We start from the raw sequence: 21,636 nt of genomic DNA on the forward strand, positions 1-21,636 counted from the left end.
AAAGTCAACATTTTGCAAATTTTGTGGTCGATACAATGAATTTGTTTGCAAATACAATCTATCGTTAGGTCGAATATTAAGTGATTCTTTTATACAAATTTATACTCTATTACTTTCACACTGAATTGTTTACGGATATTTCCGTTTACTCGATCATGAAAAGTGGCATACGAGCTGTGTCACCGATCGGCAGGGGATGCTCACTCCTCCATGGCACCTCATAACTCCGATCATAGGCATTTATGCCTGCTGTTCAATCCATTTCATTCATTTGAATAAAATACATTTTAAATCAAATTATTCCTACTCTTTTTTCATAGGTCTGTGTTTGCTCTGCTCACAATTTGTGTTGGTTAATTGGACTTCCGAGCATGATTGTTGTTCGTTTTTTCACATTTCATTATTTATACTTGTATTTTTAGTATGTTATCAAAATTTTCTTAGACTTCTTTCAAGCCTTCATCATCGTTTTGGTGCGTTTTAATGATACAGTGTATTTCTTACTGTTAAACGCCCATTGGCTTTGGAAATTAAGACTTTTTTCTTTTTGGGTAATATATTGTGAATGGAAGCTTAATGAAAACAATTGGAAAAGTAAAACAGAACTCCGATATATTTTACTTATATATGAACTGCAAAGAACTTGAACAGGTAAAACAAGTAAAATATACATATATAAATACAATGATAAACCTTATGGAATTAACACCTCTTCGGAAACAACAAGTACTTCATAAATAGACAAAAAAAATAGCCACTTATTATCTTTATGTAATAATATTGTACTGTAAAGTAATACTGCTACTCCCTTTGGTTACACTTTTTATACAAGTCTTGCTAAGAAAAATGAACATGGTGGTCAGTTAAAAAGGGGACAAAGAAAAACACATACACATAGAGAATTATAAAGAATAAGATCATTAACATTGGCCAATACATAACAGAAAGATACTTTATTTACATTTAAGAAAATATTTTTAAGGTTTAAAATGTTAGTGACAGAAAAAAAATGAACTACATATTTTACTCATTAGTAGATATCAGAAGAACTTACTTTTCTATGATGAGTCACACTACATATCTTCTAATATGAGCAGTTTAACAGTCAACTAACAAGACGGTGTAAACATAACAATTCTCATTTGTCAAAAGATCAAACAACTAAATAATAGTGAAATAAAAATTTAGTAAATAAAAATATACGTTCATAAAATTATAAAGTATTTTTCCTTGTAAAATATAAGAAAAATATATAAAACAACAAAACGAATCTTAAAAAAAATAAATAAATAAATAAAACCCTGGACGGATCTCTTAAGATGCTAACTAAACCAAAGCTACATAAAAAACTAGTTCTTCACATAATGTTTCAAAGCAAAATAATATCACAGATTTGCTTTCGATGAGTCGACAACGTTAAAAACATTGTTCGAAATGGCTATGAAAACTAAAAATCAAACTTCAAAAAAAAAAAAAAAAAAATCACACAGTCAAGAGTTAGGTACGTGGTATCACATGTCAGAAAAAAGTTACACGAGGTACTTTAAATCAAAATCGATGCATCAGCGTTTTAACCTGTATTATACGTTCTTAATACATGTACAAAATGTTGCGACACAGGCAAATTGAAGACCGTTTACACGTATCTAGCATCTTGGTTTAATCGTATCTAATAGTGAAGGTTAAACTGGTCATGTAAACATTTAATTTATATCTTGAAGGTGAATTTTGTGGTTTTGTTAGTAAACACACTCGATGCCCCCATAAGTGAATTAGTAGTTGAATAATGTATATACTAAAAAACATCGCAGAAACATAAGGAAAGATTGTTCTAAATAAAAACTACTAAAACAGAAAAAATATCAAAAATGCTTGGAATATCTATATAGATAATTGAAATTCTTTCTCTTGTGAGTTACATTTGCTAATAACAATTCTTGGTTACAAAAATAAATTAATAAATAAAAGTATTTACAGACAAATTTTCATACATGTACAAAAATTTTACAAACAATAACAGGTAAATATTTAAGCACGTGAGCAAAGTTTACTATAAATGAACAGGTACATGCAATAAAGAAAGATGATGATTGATGATTTATCTAATGTCTCCAAAAATACAATTAGCATTACTCTAGTTGTCCAAGAAGTTACCAATATTACAAAATGTTCAGCAGATTGCATTGGGTCATAAGAATTTCTGGTTTTGTTCTTTCTTACTCCATTTGATGTGTTCTGAAAAGGAAAATTGCACAAGTTTTGACGATTGCAATATAAGCATTCTACATAAAGCAATGCAAAACAGGTGTTAGTTAGGAATCACTGTCTAGTTTGCTGGGTATGTCAGAGCATTAATGGCAGTTGTAAACTTGGGATAATTTATGCATATTTTTACCCACGTTTCCAAACTGTCTCCCCAATGAACTAGACAGTGATTCCTTATATTTACATTTATATAAAAATAAAAACGGCTGTCTACTAGACATGAAATACACAAGGCATTCCATGTTAATTATCATATATAATCGCCGCCCACTGCGTCAGAAACATTGGTAGAGGTGGAAAATTGACTTGCATATTAGGCACTTGACCTATCCTTTGGCGAAATTTGCATTCAGTTGTAATTATCGAGGATTTAACACATCTAACTTTCAAAGAGTAATCACAGAAAAAGAGTTGGAAGTGTAAATATAATTCAATATATCCAATAGAGATAACATTTCACTGTCATTTTTACCTACATGTGTTTTCTACAAGAAGTGTGATTAAGATATATTTATTCTCCAGCTCTAGTGATACAATTTATTGCAATACTAGTAGTTTAATCCCCTAATGTAAAAAAATTCAAATAATAAGTTTATTCAAAGATTTAGATAAGACTTTTTTTTACAACAGCTGAATTTTTTTTAAACTTAAATTTGAGATTGGTTTAGACGGTGAAATTTATTTTTCTTTCTTTTTCACAGGATTAAAATTGCATTTGTTCATAATTTATCATTTGTTTACCTACTAAAATATGATCAACATTATGATTATACTTACTCGATATTATCCAGAGGAGTGCTGGATCGGATGACGACAGCGAATCTTTTCTCGGTGTCAGGTTGATCCATGTGAAGCAAACAGATGTAGGAGCCAGCGTTCAGGGAATATTCCGCGGGGGCGGAAGTACCCATCACAAACGGCCCGTCATCCCTGTCAACGGTCTTGGTAGCATTCCCATAATGCTCGTACAGCCAATCCAAACTCGCTGGAACCGGATCTCCGTCAACCTGATGTAGTGAAAATACGATTAAATGTTTTTTCATTTACTTTACTATATCAAAGAACTATCTTTAGGTCGAGAGGTCTTATTGCCAAAATAAAGGAGATTTGATAGAAGTATTGAAAAGTTTTATTTAGTTTTTTTCCTCTCCATAATAATTTCCTTCATATTTGGAGGTCATGAGCAAACCATAGATGGGAATCGTTTTCATATTTTTTCATGAACCAATAATTTTCAAATGTTGATTTAAAAAATAGTTCATTAATAAATTTAATTTTTTCAAAATTAATTGTTTCTGTTACTTAGAAATGGTTCAAGAGCCTTACTTGTACAATTGTAAACGTCGGTATTTTAAATAAGTAAAATTTTGCGATTTTTCTGTAAAAACTAAAAACGCATTTGCTCTTGGGTTACATTTGCGAAAGAAAAGGAATTTACAGAATGTGGTTTTGATTTATCATTGGACTTATCAAAATTGTTCGTGTAGTGACAAATAGAACAGTTGACGAGAGACTTATTTGTCACTTTTAAATTCTGCAAATTTAAAACTGTTTAATTTAGGAATGACTCTAATTCTTGGCCAAATTATTCGCGTATAACCTGGTTTGGGTCAGTTTAATAATTTGGCCAAGAATTAGAGTCATTCCTTATAATTTAATTTTAAAATCATCAAATAACTATGGGTGTAAAATTTCGTTGCTTTTTATTAGTTCAAATTTGCCGCTCAATAATACAACCGTAGTAACGGAAGTGCCGGAAGTGATGGGAAGCGAGGGGAGGTAAAAACTGATACATAGGCCTAGCAGCCTTGTTGTTTGTTTACACGTGGTAAGATCGAATTATTTTATGGTACATTCATTAAATCTGGAATTTTCTATGAATCCCGAGGACTGGAAATGAGAGGATTGTATGGATACAGATGATTCAGCTGGTTGTCAGGGGGGGTGTCCCCATACCAAACCAGGTTATACAGAAATAATTTGTGTTCCTTTTTGGATATTAACCAATCAGAGGTTAGAATACAAACAAAGTTAAATTATTTTTAGTTAACAGAGCTTTAAAAAATATGATTTGTACTTTGGTGACTACATATCTATTTACATGTATATAGATGTAATTTTCTCTGTAGTTTATGTATTAATAACGCCATGACATGAACTGTTATACCATTTCCTGAATTTTCCTCGAGGATGGTATATACAATATTTTGACAATCAATGGATATATAATATTGTGGCAGTTTATTACCTGAAATTATTTTATAGAAGGGCCGTTGTAACGGAAGTGCCGGAAGTGATGGGAAGCGAGGGGAGGTAAAAACTGATACATAGGCCTAGCAGCCTTGTTGTTTGTTTACATGTGGTAAGATCGAATTATTTTATGGTACATTCATTAAATCTGGAATTTTCTATGAATCCCGAGGACTGGAAATGAGAGGATTGTATGGATACAGATGATTCAGCTGGTTGTCGGGGGGGGGGGGGGATGTGTCCCCATACCAAACCAGGTTATACAGAAATAATTTGTGTTCCTTTTTGGATATTAACCAATCAGAGGTTAGAATACAAACAAAGTTAAATTATTTTTAGTTAACAGAGCTTTAAAAAATATGATTTGTACTTTGGTGACTACATATCTATTTACATGTATATAGATGTAATTTTCTCTGTAGTTTATGTATTAATAACGCCATGACATGAACTGTTATACCATTTCCTGAATTTTCCTCGAGGATGGTATATACAATATTTTGACAATCAATGGATATATAATATTGTGGCAGTTTATTACATGAAATTATTTTATAGACAGGGCCGTTTTATGCAGAATGTAAATCTAACCTTTTATACAAATTTTAATCATAGCAAAATTCGCAAAACAATATTTCACCTAGAAAAAACCTCTCCATGTTTACAGTTTGTAGGGACATCTCTCAACAACTCTTGAAATAAGACTAAAATATATTGATGGTCAAGTTTCTGATGAGTATATAAGCTTTACCTGAAATAGTTTAAACCCAATAGGATACTCAGGATCTGATGAACTGGATAACAACTGAATCTTCACTTTTTGAGAACCTAATTAATGTGAAATTAAACATTGTAATTTGAATCAGTGCAGAAGATTTGCTTATTTTACTAAAAATAATCTGTCCATACATCTATTTCAGGCAATATAAAACCGAACTTGTAGATTTTTCAATATTTCAATATTTACATAAAATATTCATCATGCAACATGAGATTTTTCATATCTTTAAACGTCTATATTAACCACTGCATTGACACATTCTATTGAAAGAAACTATACAAAGATATATAGAAAAACAATTCTTACTGGGTATGTCGATTTTAATCTGTGGGTTGATATGGAAACTGCTGTGTGACACCTGTCCTCCGGCATTTGACCCAGCTGTCCACTGACCCGTAACACATTTAATATGACCTTAAAGAGAAAGAAACATTTTGAAAACCTGTATGATGAGAAACCAGTTCAATTCCTCAATACACAACTTAGAACGTACTGTATTTCTCTGCCCCTTCTCCGCTGCAGTTCATTACTGTCTTCTCGTTAGAATCAATTTTCCTGAAAGAAAGTTCACTTTAAAGCTCAAAATTTACTTATGATGGCCAAAATTCTGCAAATTTCAAAAATGGCAAAGTTTTGATATGAAAAACAGAAAAAAGAAAAATAATAGAGGAAGCCGGATTAACTTAACCAGAGTTAATCTAATGTATTTGATAATAAATATTGTGTGTGCGTTTATTTCACACGGAACTTAAAACAAATTGAAAATAAAACTAACAAATTAAAAATAAAACATGCAAAAAATCGAAAGAGTGTCTAAGGTTTTGAAAATGTAGACGAATATTTAAGCGGATACTTGATATCTCCCAGTGGACCAGCACTGTAAAGTCGCAGCATGAATTCTTTCTCTTGTCCCTCTTCCATGGTGGAGGGTATACACACGTATTTCCCAGGATGCAGGCAGAACCGGAAGGAAGTTTGTGAATCTCCTCTGTAGTTGTTATTTTTGCTTGGGATTCCCTCTTCTTGTAGAACCAGGAGGTCATTAGATTCACTCTCCAAAACCTTAAGATAGCATTTTATAAATTACAAAGGTATACTGAGATTATATTTTTAAAGGTGCATAGACACAGATCTGAAGTTTATATTTTCTCAAGTTTTCTGTATAATATCACAACTTATATGTTGCTATAGCATTTCACACGAAAATAAAATTATAAACTTATTTAATCTGGAAATTATTGAAACTTTGAATTTCGGAAGGCGTTTGATTAACACATCCTTGCACTTTCACAATTTTTAAGTTTATTCTTAATACTTAAGAAAAGTAGCAATTTTGTTGTGTATTCATGAATAATATTACATCTATAATCCAGAAAATTCAGAGTAAACATGTGCAAAAGCAAAACCCACTCACTTAAATATTGTCAGCCCGTGCTCAGTGTTGTGTAGTTGTGTACAGAGTTTAGCAAATTGAATAGACCCGTGAAACGTAAATTGTTTTTGTAAACAGGGCACGAGCTCTGTTGTTGTTAATGTTTTCGATTCACCGGGTGTGTTCAATTGTTAAACTCTGCACACACCACTGAGCACGGACTGACAATACTGGTGAGAGGATTTTGCTTTCTACATTTCTACTATGAAATTTCTGCATTATAGTTTTAATATTTTTCATTGATAAACAACAAAATTGCTACTTTTCTAAAGTAATAAGGATAAAGTTAAAATTTGTGAAAGTGCAAAGGATGTGTCTATCAAAGGCGTCCAGAAATTCGAAGTTTCAATATCTTCCAGATAAAATAAGATTTTTTTCAAATATTCGTATGAAATGCTATAGCAACATATAAGTCATGAAATTATACAGAAAATTTGAGTAAATATTAACTTAAAATCTGTGTCTAAGCACCTTTAAGGAATCACCGTGTAATTTGTTGGGTATGCCAGGAAATTAACGACGGTCTGAAGCGTGGAATAATTTGAATAAAGGATGCTCGTTATGCACAACTTATCCCACGTTTCCAACTGTGTTCAATGTCCCAGGCATACCCAACAACTAAACTGTGATCTCTTCTATTTATTTACACTTATATGTGAAACAAAAATTTGCATGGAAGAAAAAAACGCGGTCTAATACATCTGTAGAATTGAAATACAAGAAGCATTTCGTGTTCATGTCCATAATCCCCGCCCACTGACGTCAGGCACAACGACAGCCCGGGAAACTGACATGCATGTTTGTCACTTGACCTTTCAATTAAAAAAATTTTTTTCAATCAGTCGTAAATATCGAGAAATTAACACACTTAACTTTTGAAGAATTATCACAAGAAAAATAGTTGAAATGTAAATATTAATTGGGAGGTTAGAAATGAGTGCTGCTTATCGTATAAAGAAAATATATAAAGAAAATATTACCTAGCACTGTTATCACCTGAACAACGCAAAGTACTTGCAAGGTTGCGGACATCAGCACATAATTTACCAATAGAACGAGGTCGTTACTTAGGGATTCCCAGACAACTAAGAATTTGTACAAATTGTTCTTCTCACCAAGTTGGAGATGAAATTCATTTACTCTTTGAATGCCCAAAATATAATTTACTTAGGCAAAATATGTATGAAAGTATAAAACAACATTGTAAACAAATTTTACTTCTTGATAACATGAACAAATTAATATGGATATTGAATTGTGAAAATCATGATGTTCTTAAATCCCTTTGTGAATTGATCAAGGGAGAAATATAATGTGTCTTCTACATGTATATAGAATTTAAAAATTGTATACTTTTAACACTCAATACATGTTAGTTTGGTCATAAGATATGCAAACATGGTGACTTATAAAGTACCAATGCACTGTCCCGTGGTATCTTTTGCAATTTAGTGGAATATATCTATTCAGTTTATATTTTTGTATATGTATATCTCTGGCTTTTTTGCATTATGGTACACGGTGGTACTTGTTTACACTTTACAATGTGTATTTCAAATTGTACATGTTAGCAATTCTATCAACTTATGAACCAAGAGTAAATTGACTAAGTATATGTATTAAGAAAATGCTGAATATTACTACTATCACATTTTGTGAATAATTATTATATTTATATGTTTTGTTTAATAATCATGTATGTAATATGCTCAAAAGGGCCCCGATTTGGAATAATAAATAAATAAATAAAAAAAAACAAATAAATAAAATATAGATATATGTTGAATAGGCAATTTTCTAAATAAGCTTTAGATAGAACATTGTTCGCTATATGCCTACTGACGTTTTTCATACTAATTGTTAGGTCATTATTTGCACACTGAATTGTCTACGGATTTTTTCCGTTTTTGTCGATCATGACAAGGAGCACACGTTTGGTGTGATCGGTCGGCAGGGGATGCTCATTCCTCCATGGCACCTGATCCACCTCTGAGTTTTCTAGAGGTCCGTGTTTGCTCTGCTCCCGATTTGTAATGTTTAAATGAACTTTAAGCTTGAATACTGTTCGTTATCTCCGTATTTCACTTTACTCTTTTCATTGAAATGTGAAGAAAAAGTAAGAAAAAAGTGCCTAGATCCTACTGTAGTTGGATAAAGACCTTTTCAGGGGATGCTACAAAATATTTTTTTTTAATCCAAAATCATAAATCTGGTTACTTTTAGCCAGAAACTTAAGGTTAATGTTCTCAGCACCTAAACTGTAAACAAAATAGGTGACAGTGTTAAGAACATTTAAAAGAATAAATATATTTTTATCTACAACTTCCTGTTTATGTGTAAGACTGAGTCCCTATACGCAATTCCTTAAAGTTAGTGCATCTTGAAGGGCACAACAAATCGCTAAAACCATAAAATATATTATACTTCGAATTTCTAATCTGATTCTTTTTTAAGGAAATTTCATAAAATTTAACTTATTACAATTTCAGAAATTCATACCAATTTACCTACATGTATAATCATTCTAAAATACAAATTTAAAAACAGTGCTTACAAAGTTTTCAAGCCAGTATGATGGAATAAATATTTAATATGTTGATTTATCAAACCAATGTTTTTTCGCTAATTTCAGATATTTCTGACTACTTGAGATTGTTCAGTAGTCAGAACAAGCAAAAAAGGATTGGACTTCGATACCTCACAACATATGAATGTGCGTACAAATGATATACGTGTAAATATCGTTTCCATACATCGATGAAAGAATATTATGAATAATATGATTCCAAACTTGGCTGAGAACACTTCTTGTCTTACCCTATAGAGGTCAGCACGAATGTTAACTTTCTTGGCCTTTCTCTGTTTGGTACGTTGTATGATTTGCACAACAAAGGGGACGTTTCCATTTTCATCAATACCTATGATAAATGGGATTGTTTCGATGTTAGCTCGACAGATACTAAATGAATTTTATAGAACTGCAATGTAACTGTTGTTTAGGCAAGACTTTGGCAAGAATATTGAAAATCAGATATCAGAAAATAATTCTAAGGGACTCAGTGATTTATATACCTGTTCAATAATCAATGATACCTGACCATCTTTACACAATTACGCATTGCAAAATTTCTTTTTTGATGTTACAAATCAATCATGTGAAACCATATGAAGCAAATTTCTTGTACCATAAAATCTAACTCTGACAAGTTTAATAGAATATCCTTTTTAGAAAATGATGTTTTTAATTTTTTTTCTTAATTGTGTACAAAATTATTCTTTTGGAAATACTTACCATCATAATTAACTAGACTAAATGACACTGTTTAAACCTTATTTTCATGAAGTAACTAGTATCTTAATTGAGCCAGGATCAATGATATTTGATTTTGATATCAAACACAAATTTATAGTTTTTTTCCCCTATTTTATTCTGTTGGCAAACTACAATAAGTAGATCCTGCCTGTAAATCTTACTTGATTCATCGACTGTAAACTGAAACTTTGGATTCTTGATTTTCTCTCTGAATCCTGCAGCCTCTTCGCCCTCCCATTTCCCATAAAGAGATGTACAATATTCTGTAACCACATCCATATGAAATTCAGTCATGATTCTTTTTATTTAAACAAAAAATGCAATTATAGATATATGTATATGGGAATATCTATGCTAAAATCACTGAATAAATTATTGAATTTTTTTGAATGTCTCTCTCTTAAAGTTTATTTCAACTCTAATGATAAATAATAATGGTAAACTTAATTATAATTATAATTAGTTTTTCGTTTCTTTATAATCAAGTTGAGTATTCTGTAAGACTTACTGAGAGAGTCTGATGACCCGTCGCTGTCAAAGTCGGGGGTGATATTGCAAATAGTCAGTGTACTAAAGAAATTAAGAAAGTGGTCCAGAGAAATATAGAACTCCCCGTCATCTTTGTTGGGGGCATCAATAATATCCTTAGGAAGACTTTGCCACTCACGACTCCTGTAAAGTTACAGTGAAATATGTGAATAATGAACAGTATTTAAACTCAAAGTCCATTAAAACAATACAAATCGGGAGCAAACACGGATCTCCAGACCATTAGAGGTGGGATCAGGTGCCATGGAGGAGTGAGCATCCCCTGCCGACCGGTCACATTCTTCAGGTGATATTATACACTTATCCACTGGCTGTGAGTGGGATAGCTCTTTTATCAAACCCGCGACAAGAACTATTCCCCGAGGGCTTGCCCGAGGGGAATAGTTCCTGTCAAGGGTTTGATGAAAGAGCTATCCCACTCACAGCCAGTGGATAAGCGTTTTATTATACTGATGTGTATCATAATTTCTGAGGGTTGGATTTACCTGATACTACAGTTCCATAGTAAAAACATGAAAAAAAAAATTATAAAAGTTTTGAACAAGTATTTGGAATAAGATAACACTGCTAGAATGAGCTGAAATCCTGATGACGTCACAATGCTATTGAAGTCAGGATGACATCATAAGTCTATAGATTGTTTACAGGAAATCAAACCTGGCGGCAAAAATTGCATGAAAATTTTCCGAGGGATGGATAGCAAAAACTATACCCCGGGGTATAGCTTTGCTATGTGTGGAGATTTTGAGACTATAAAGATAGTTATTTTACCTTCTTAACTTTATATAGGAAACATTTTAACAGAAGTATAATAATAAACATTGTACCAACTGATCCTTTCACTGTATACGGTGAAGAGGGGAGTTTTATGCTTATAATACAATAAAAACTCGGATACAAAGAACTCGCTTATAAGGAAATCTTGGTTATAAAGAACTTTTTACAAATCCCCTAGAATACTTCTCACTATGGTTCATATACGGTTATAAGGAATCTCAGTTATACTGAAGCAAAATTCGAGGAATCAGTGACTTCCTTGTAATGGTTAACGTTTTTACTGTATATATTTTACTTGACTGCATACGGGTGAGGGAGATTCAAAATCACATCATAAATCAAAGTAATCTATACATACAATATATAAAAAATGTATGACCAAGGGTGTGTTTAATAATGCTTAACTAATATAAATTGAACATTTAAGATATGCCTAACTAGTGTGTTTTAAAAGTATTTTAACAAATTCATATGTATATGAAAAATTTACCCATCACTGTATGGTCCAGTCCACTCTGTGTTTCCCCAGGGGTTCCGGACTCGGAAAAGTCGAATTCCGTTTGCCTGAGAAACAAAAGTGATTCTGAAGAATTTCTTAAATTTAAAATTTACCTTTGTGACCATGAAAGAGAATGAGATATATTTAATGTTACCGAAAAATAACTAATACTATAATAAAACTATTGAATTTTTAAGTTTGGCGTATTGTGCTCATAAAATATCACCTTTTCCATGATCAATTATAAAACAATAGCAACTTCACACTTCAAACAATCCTCAAAGTGAATTATGTGTTAATCAATTGTCGTAAGCCAGGTTTTGAATTTTAAGGTACATACCATGACAGCCCCAGTCAATGAGTACTCGTGACCTCCAACCAAACCGTGATGGCCGTCAAATTCTGACTGTAAAATACAATTGGTACCATTTTTAAAATTTTTAAAAGTCACTCATGTTTGTGAGTCTTGCTAGTTATGTGAATCGTTGCTTGTAAGTTGCTGAATGATTGCTTATTAATTTGCTGAAGGGTTACTTGTTAATTACTAAATGATTTCTGTTGCTAAATGGTTGCTTGTTAGTTGTTGTATGATTGTTTGTTATGCTGCTGAATGGTTGCTTGTTATTTTATATATGTTCTTTACGTATTTTTTTATCAGAACTTATATAAATTCAAAATTAGATTTTTAATACATTTCTTTAAATTGTAATTTATTTATACAATATATACGTGTACTATCCCCTCCAGAAACACTTAAATGGAAACCTAAAATGTGCTAAAATGAATTAATTATTCTGCTACTTTAACATAGTCTAATTCTGCTAGTGGGTACAGCTCTTGTAAAATTTTTTGACTAATATTTTGTTTTACAGTCTGCAACGTTTTTGTTTGTATGCACTAACCGGAACACTGCACGTGACGGCGGCTCCTGAGGAGAGGGCGTGTCTGACACGTGAGTGAAGTTGTTCAGGCTCCATTGTCATTTTCTTGAGATTGATGTCCTCAGGAACTCCTCCGGTAAGAGCCATATAGGAATCAGCTGCCATACCCCCTGACACGTCTGTGTAACTTCCATACATCCTACCAAAAGACGGGCAAAGATTACAAAGCTAACCTCAACGAACGCTGTCCTAGGCAACCATACCATAGGAATATGAAACAAAATGTAAACGTTTAGTACATCACAACAGTGTTCTGTTAAATAAACATAGGAATCAAGCAATATGGGAAACAAAACAGTTTTAGCCTATCTCTTTAGAAATATTATTCATGTAACTTTGGTCGAGGTGAGGCTACAATTACTTGAGAATAACTCTGCCCTGAAAAAAGTTAATACATCAACTGGCAAAAAATTGAGATCAAATGAATCACCCGAAGCATGATTGTCGTAAGCATCTCTAGGTGGGTTATGCCTGCAAATGAGGACTAAATAACCTGAGAAATGATCTTAAAAACTTCAACCTGGGAAACTAATGCTATAACATACCAACTTTACAAAAGCTCATCTCTGCGAAGTTTGTCTCAAACATTTGTGAACTGTACTATTAATGATTTTTTTAATACTCTGACTTTATCTGTATCAAATTACAATATGGGGTTTCTAAAATTATTTTATTTCAAAATTACATACCTATTGTTTAAATCAATTTATTTTAACACGTACTTAAAATACACCTCAATATTTCAATATAGTGAATATTTAATCACTTTTAAATCGACTTGAAGTTTTATCAAAGCCAGAAATTAAATCATATTTTTTTTTTATTTAAAAAGTTACCTTGAAAAGGCTTTCTCTAGTAGAGCGACCCACATTTCGCTTGGGTCTGTGTTGGAGTGGGCGGAGTAAATTTGATTGCCGTAAATGATTGGCAGGTAGTCGTCAATGAAGACGTCGTCCCAGTAACCAAACCTCCAAAACCGACAGTGGAAGATTCCGTCATATTGTGGGGTTCCAACAGGGTACGAATCTCTTGGAATAATCTGAAAAATGAAATCAAATGAAGTGAAAGAAACGGGACTTAATTATCATCTTTTTAAACACCAAAGTACTGCACAAAGATACTAATCTACTGACATAGTCAAAACTATTGTTGGAGAAAGGAATTATGGTAAGTTCAAGACAGTTGTTGAATACAGGTTGATGTAGTGCATCTACAATAGAACCAACAAAATACAATCCATGCAAGTTTGGTCGAGGCAAAGCTACTAATTCTTGCAGTCTGGGAAAGAAATGCTCAAAACATTTGAATTTAGCAACTTTCGTGAATAATGTAGATCAAATAAAGCAAACAAAGCAAAATGTACCGGGTAGTAAGCATCTCAAGATACATCGTGCCTGTACTTCAGACTTTATAAGCTGAGAAACAAGTGCATTAAAATACTTAATAAAATATACTGTAAAATCATAAGTTTCGTGAAAGTTTAATTTTCGTTGTTTTCGAGGTATAGAGAGACCAAAAATTCATATACTCCACGAAGCTAGAGTTGAAATTTCAAAAGTACAGCATTTTGTCTGTCTACCAACCATGAAATTAAATCCTTTTGAATCAGCAATTTTTCCACAAACTACAAAAATTCGACCCCATGAAAATAAGTAATTTTGCAGTATATATTTTTTATTCCATCGATATTATGATAAACATTTATTTTATGTAGGACATGTAACATACTCTTCTGAGGAGCTGTGGTTTATCGGCGACATTAGACACGGAGGACAAGAACCAGCATGTCCCAATAGATCCCTGTCCAATGTCATAACGACTGGTTCCGTCCGAGAATAGGCAGGGGTCACTAGCAAATTCCTGAAAGTAAAAAAAAACTTTTCATTTTATTCTCTGATTAAATTCAGCGTAACATTTATATTAATATGTTATATACTTATTCATGAATTAAAAGCAGCTCTACACTAAAGGAAAATAGCCTTTTCAATATAATGCATAATATTACGTATCTTTAATACCTAATCTTTTTAGGCAAGTACATTATATATATATATATATATATATATATATATATATATATATATATATATATATATATATATATATATATATATATATATATATATATATATATATATATATATCTTAGGATATACAGTGTTGTTGGTTTTTTGTGCTTTATATATATATATATATATATATATATATATATATATATATATATATATATATATATATATATATATATATATATATATATATATATCAATTAAGAGTACAGATATATCTTAAATAAAGACAACCTATGTCTACATGTGAAACTCAAAACACCACCAATGTACTAAATGGGAAGAATTGCTCTTCATTATATGTTGTATTCTGTCTGTTATCTTATCTGTAATTATACATGTTATATGTTTATGCCCATTGGGCCCTGATTTGGTAATAAATCCTATTCTATTCTATTCTATTATTCTATATATATATATATATATATATATATATATATATATATATATATATATATATACATGTATATATATATATATATATATATATATATATATATATATATATATATATATATATATATATATATATATTAGGGATGGCAATCGATTACAGAATTGCTAATCGGTTAACCGCAAGACGTTCCGACCGATTAATCGGTTAATCGTAATATTATACACATTTTTTGACATTCTATTTTTTTGAAGTAGCTCTTTCATATACACAAGAAGACTGATATAAAGACGCTAGAAGTTAGGAATATTCTGTTTATTATCTCGATCAGGAAACTTAATATGTACCTATATTTTATTTAATTTCAATAGACAAGAAAAATTATAAGAAAAACATGAATTTTGCCTGAGAAAACAGACGCAGATAATTTTCCAGTGCACACACAAGTTCAATCTGCATTGACACCATAATCACAACTATGCCTGAACTTTCACTGTCCAATCTTTTTCCAATACCATAATTTAAAAGATAACGGCAAAAGAAAGGCAAACTAATTAGCTCTACGTTGTTTTATTTAATATCATTAAAGGATTACAGGATAGTCTGGTTGGCTTATTCCCCGAACGGCTACTCGCCAAAATCAACATCTAATTACCACACCCAATTAAGGGACCCTTTAAAGGGTACAGGTAGACTTACCTGTATGAATAAATTACCCGAATTTCAATGCATATAAACAGAACAATCTATAAAGTCATTTTTAGTTCAATATATCCTGTAAAATGTTTTTTTTTTTAATTTTTAATTAATTAGTTTATTTATCTATTTATTTATTTATTTTTTTTGGCTGTTAAATAATTTCTATTTCTATCTAAGGGTATACAGTTAAGGTATTTCTACCCGTACAATTTATGGGTTTTAAAGTAGAAAAACTGCATTTATTTTCACTGAATGTAGTTTAAATTAATCTATGACCACAAAAGATATATAAAATGGCATATTTTTTCCAAGGCGTAGGACATAAAAAAACAGAAGTGTATGTTCAGCATGAAAAATTGTACATTTTTAGTAAACATTATAAAAAATTATATTAAAACTGGTTCAAATGGATAATTCTGATACTGAAAGTTCCAAAATATATTTCGATGCTAAAGGTCCAAAATAATTGCTACTTTGTAAATATGTTTGAACTGTAAATATCAAGGAACCATTTTACATTAGAAATACAAAAAATAAAATGCCTGAATGAAGCTATGAGAAGGAGTTCTTGCCCTGAGCAACATTTTTTAAAGATTGAATTGTTGATGAAATAAAGAAAGTATTCATTTTTAAAATTATTTTTCTAAACATTTTTATCTTACGCCTATTGAAAACCATTCTTCCAAAAGATGCATCTCTATTGGGTAAAAAATTAAATTAATAATTAATTAATAACAATTTTGGCAAAAACATATGACACCACAGAAAAGTGGTAATAACTTCCAGGCACAAATTTTCAAGGGGGGGGGGGGGGGGATGTCCCCCCACTTTTTAAAAACATAAACAAAATTAATATTGAAAATGTTTACTGAAAGGCTGCCCTACCCCCACACACTTTTTTCTTGTGCCAGTTAAGTCATGGAGATTAGGTAATGTATTTAAAAAAAAAGGTTGAGAAAAAGTTGGACCCCCAATTCGAGTTCAAAAAATTCCCCATCAATAGTATTTAACAGTTTGAAAAAAATATCAATAAAGGTACAATAATATTAAAAGTGCAATAATACAAAGCAATGTATAAAAAATGTTTGAATAATATTTTGAAATTTGTTCGTTTAAATTTATTTATTAAATATTGGTGTTTTTAAAAATATTATTTAATGAAAAAAAAATATGAAATGTCATATTCTTATTTGATTTATCAATTATTGGTTATCCAGGTAAATGTAGGTAAATCTACCAGTACCCCTTAGAGGGCCTCTTAATTGAGTGTGATAATTACTTGTTGTTTTTTGCGAGTAGCCGTTCGGGGAACACACCGTCTGGTTAAACGATTTGATGTTTTTAAAATCAGTAATTAACTCACCACAAACTGACCAATTAGCCGCGATCTCCATCCAGAAAGCCATAATTACCTCCTAACAAGCTTTATTATTAGGTGTGTAAAAACCGTAAATGATCAACTCTTATGTGTTGAAGTTTCCTTTCTAAAAATGAATTTTAAGAAAATTGCGTTCAAATTTGAATATATTTTATTTTTTTCCGATTAACCGATTACGGATTTTCTAACCGATTACCATCATTCCGACCGATTAATCGATTAACCGGTTACAAATTGCCATCCCTAATATATATATATATATCTTTTTCTGATTTATATTGAAAAACATGTTCAACTCCATTTGGGGGGGGGGGGGGGGGAGGGGGAGATAACAGGCTAAACATTTAATACTAGAAAAGTCTTGAAAACATCACATTGCTTAAGCTTATCGAAATGCAAAGGAATGCATGTAATAAATTGTGATTTCGAAAGCATCACAAGAAGTACTCGCTCACGTGACGGACAGGTCCACGTGATGTGGTCGTTTCCACACTTACCGGTGGGCGTTTCCATTCCAATGGTTTCCTGCCATGTTCACTACCCATGGCTACGTTGAGAGGGAAGTCGTGGTCCACGTATAGCTGCCCAGGAGCAACCTCAGGGCGAGTTTCATAGTCGAAATCCTCAGGGTGTTTACGAAAATCCAGATGCATTTCATTTTGACCGATATCATTTTGAACGTAGCCTTCCCCAAATTTTGGAGGTTCTAAAAGTAAGCATATGTCATTAGATATAATTTAAAATGAATGCATTAAAATAAATTTGAAATGACTCTAATTACGTTGTCATACGTTGAAAAAATGTTTTCATTAACAAGATGTGTGGAAAAATTGGCTAGAGTTCATGCACTAACCATTATCTTCTATAATAAAAAGAGAAAAATGTTACTGATTAAAAGCTAAAAGGTATTCAAAATATGTTATTTGCAATTATACTGAGAGAATATTTTTAAATCTTAATAACACTAAATAAAATTCTTAACAATTGTATGAAGAAAGAAACGAAACGTTCAGAAGGATGCTTAAGTTTAACATCGGTTTGTTCTACCAGTCCATGTTACTTAAGAATTATTATCTACAGTACTCACTAATTTTAAAAATGAATAATTGAGAAGTGGTGAATGATTGAAATGCCTAGAGATGGGCCATGTTAATGAAATAACGTAATTTTAAAAACTGTGTTTGTACCAATGAGTTCCACCATATGAAAAAAATTCACAAAAGACCAATACCTGGTAGAATAGGAGGATTATACCGAGAAAGGCTTGTATTTATATTTAAGTATATTAAATAAGATTGAGCTACCAAACCTTACAAGTGTCGTTTCTAGACATCAATGATCAATAAACTTTTCTATCTTTCGTTTACAAAACATTTCACCAATGTGCATTAGTATGCTGTCTATTAGTATTCTTCTGCCTCATTATGTTTATGACTGTGTACATTGTATCATATCAACTTCGTGAGTTCAACACATGTATAAATAGCCTTCTCGTAAAGAACGCTTTTTTGTTCCGTTCAGTAGTATCCGTTATTTTTGACGGACTATTCCTTTGGTTTGGTTTGAACCTTTACTGTGAGGAAGATGTTTTACATTTACAATTTAATTATTTCGATAGCAAATTAATGTTTTAGTTTAAACATTATTTTATTGAAGAAATTGACAATGGTACAATACACTAGTTTTATATACCAAAATATCCATATTTCGAATTCTTCTTCCGTCGTGTTACAACTTTTGTTAAAAATTATCCATCGTGCATATGACGGTAACTAATTTATTTTTTCTTTTCATGCTACGTTCTCATATCTACTAATATTCTGCAAATGAAGCTTTTATATATCAATGCTAGCAAACAATTTACTAGCATATGTTAAAAACATAAGACATATTTAATGTCATGTTTAGATCTTGCAATATCCCTAATATATGTCTGCTACAGATCTATCAGGTTCACACTTACAATATACACAGTCCAAATTGTCTGTTCAACAAACATGAATTTATGTTATAGTATTTGATACCCATGCAAAGATTTATGAATAGTAATTCAAGTAATCAGAGAGATTATATGTTAAAGACAAAGACCAGAAAAAGAGACCACGTATATCAGGTAACCATGCAGTTACAACAAAATATACAAGACAGATGATATAGTTACAGACGGAGTATTTTAACTAGCACCGGTGACTTACCATTTTTCCCTTTACAAAAAGATATTGTCAATGAAAATTAACAACATGATGTTTAGCTGCTTTTCATCTTAAACGATTCACAAAATTTGTCATCAAGTGACTAAAAGATTTCTTAGAAATTAATAAAATTCTTCCCTGGTAGGATTTATGCATTGCTTCATGTAGTGTTAAGGCACTGTTGTAACAATCAAAACGTTTCTCAATTCACATGTTCATCATGATCTCCTAGTGCATTTTTATTTAGTATTTGAGACATTTCTTTCAGAAATTGAAAGAAAAGCCTCAAATGTTACATTGAAATTTTCAATGTACATAATACTACAATTTTTTTTAAACACTTCTCTCTGAATAAAGGAAACTACTTATTTAAACAAATTATGAATTGGCTGCCCGATTTTTTCAACGTAAAATTAACCCAGCTGAAACCTTAATCCACAAACATGAAAGCTGTTGACACAAAATGTAACAATGATTTGCATACCTGGACTGGTGTATCTCTCCATTTCTAGTTCTTCTTTGGCAACCATCACATCTACCCCTAAACGCCTTTGCATATCCTCTTTCATTTCACTGGCCACTGCCTTAGCTGCTACCACCCCTTCAATACCAGGACCAGCATTAATGTCATCACTAGGCTGAGGCTCTACTGATGAAGATTCCGAAACCAGTGGTGCCGGTGGCGGAGTTTCCTCTTCCTTCTCTTCTACCGGTGGTGCCGGTGGCGGAATTTCCTCTTCCTTCTCTTCTACCGGTGGTTCCGGTGGCGGAGTTTCCTCTTCCTTCTCCTCTACCGGTGGTGCCGGTGGCGGAGTTTCCTCTTCTTTTTCCTCTACAGGTGGTGGAGGAACTTCTTCTTCCTTCTTTTGAAGTAGAACGGGAGGAGGAGGAGGGGTTTGCTCCTCTTTCTTTTGAACTTGTTCTTCCTCTTTCGGTTTATTCGGATCAGCTATCGGTGGTGGGGGTGTCAGACGATTTTCGTCCTGTTGTATAAAAAAATTAAAATGAACCAAACTTGACCAAATTCATTCTCAGTCGATCACTTGGTTGATATTCTAGTGTATTGGCGAAAACCAAATATATTGTATATTTTGATTGAAATGTGTTCTCAATTTCTAAACATCCAGGAAGGTCAATTTTTGCTTTTAAACTATTTTGAAAAGTTGGAAACCATTTTTTTAATTTTCCTGGGACCACTAAAAAAATAGTGATGATCTTTATGGAAGTAAAAATATTTTCACCATCTCTATCCTGAGACCTGCTAGCAGTATTGTTACATACTCACCTCATCTTCTGTATCTGTGTGGTACAGACGCTCGTCTTCAGGAGCTGGGGGTGGACCTCCATTTGTCTGCTGCTGTGGCTTGGTTTCCTCCTGCTTCTGATGGTAATTTCCCAGCATGCTGTACTGACCATACTCTGGGCCGGTCTTTCTGGGTTCGGAGGATGCAGCACAACCCATCTTTCTCCTTCTGGAAGGAAAAATAGCATTATTTCAAGCGCCATCTGTGGCTAACGACCACAATTCTTCAATCATGTACGACTTTACCTGAACTGGACGCAAAACACATTACTTATAGTTATGCATTTTGAGAAAAGCATGCGCAAAGAATAAGATAGACTAAAACCCGTTTCTTGTCCCTGGTTTGGGATGTTTTTTTATAATGCATCAGTTCACAATCAAAAGCCCTTTGTTATTATAGTTATAAATTGAGTATTAGTTTTAAGTGAAAGGATACGCAGAGGTCACAAGAAGGTCCCAATTTTGTCAATTTCCAAATTTTCTCATTTATATTCAAATTTTCAACAATTTTAAAACACATTTTGTTTCAAAAAGCACGAATCACAGGTTTGCCTATCTACTAAATATATATTTAAATTTATATACTTCATGCATCTTGCATAAAAAAAGTTCAAATAGGCAAGGTTGTGCTCTTTGTTTCCAGAAGTATCTCAAATTTGGAAAAATTCGGTCAGTTGTTACTTTGTCAACCTTCTTTGGTCCCAGTGGACGCTTTGAATCAAAATCAATGCTGGTTTTAAAACAAGCATCATTTAAAATTCTGAATTGCAAACTATCACGTTAATTGTATTTTG

At 32.0% G+C, this 21,636-nt stretch overlaps 1 protein-coding gene across 1 annotated transcript; it reads right to left on the reverse strand.

The window, feature by feature from the left end:
* Positions 1 to 2,037: 2,037 nt before the first annotated feature.
* On the reverse strand, positions 2,038 to 21,006 carry LOC133193815 (calpain clp-1-like). Its single transcript, XM_061329747.1, has 18 exons — positions 20,825 to 21,006; positions 20,024 to 20,522; positions 19,543 to 19,551; positions 17,845 to 18,053; positions 14,536 to 14,667; positions 13,644 to 13,846; positions 12,769 to 12,946; positions 12,207 to 12,272; positions 11,858 to 11,931; positions 10,550 to 10,713; positions 10,203 to 10,304; positions 9,546 to 9,646; positions 6,150 to 6,358; positions 5,790 to 5,851; positions 5,603 to 5,710; positions 5,267 to 5,343; positions 3,043 to 3,272; positions 2,038 to 2,235 (listed from the first exon to the last, which is right to left on the reverse strand). Exons 1-18 carry the CDS (start codon positions 20,999 to 21,001, stop codon positions 2,217 to 2,219), a joined length of 2,619 nt encoding a protein of 872 aa, XP_061185731.1. The 5' UTR covers positions 21,002 to 21,006; the 3' UTR covers positions 2,038 to 2,216.
* Between the last annotated feature and the right edge of the window lie 630 nt (positions 21,007 to 21,636).

This window comes from Saccostrea echinata, unplaced genomic scaffold, assembly GCF_033153115.1.
Source record: "Saccostrea echinata isolate AGI-Se365-2 ecotype Australia unplaced genomic scaffold, CSIRO_AGI_Sech_v1 ptg000028l, whole genome shotgun sequence".
In the NCBI taxonomy this organism is placed as follows: Eukaryota; Metazoa; Mollusca; class Bivalvia; order Ostreida; family Ostreidae; genus Saccostrea; species Saccostrea echinata.

What these genes read in the sequence shown, in the direction of transcription:
- LOC133193815 (XM_061329747.1), bottom strand. Translation starts at nt 21,001, where the DNA reads ATGGGTTGTGCTGCATCCTCCGAACCCAGAAAGACCGGCCCAGAGTAT. An exon ending in CTAGAGAAAGCCTTTTCAAG is followed by an intron (nt 12,947 to 13,643) that starts GTAACTTTTTAA and finishes GTCTTTTGGTAG; the next exon opens with GATGTATGGAAGTTACACAG. An exon ending in CCGTCACGTGCAGTGTTCCG is followed by an intron (nt 12,273 to 12,768) that starts GTTAGTGCATAC and finishes TGTATTTTACAG; the next exon opens with TCAGAATTTGACGGCCATCA.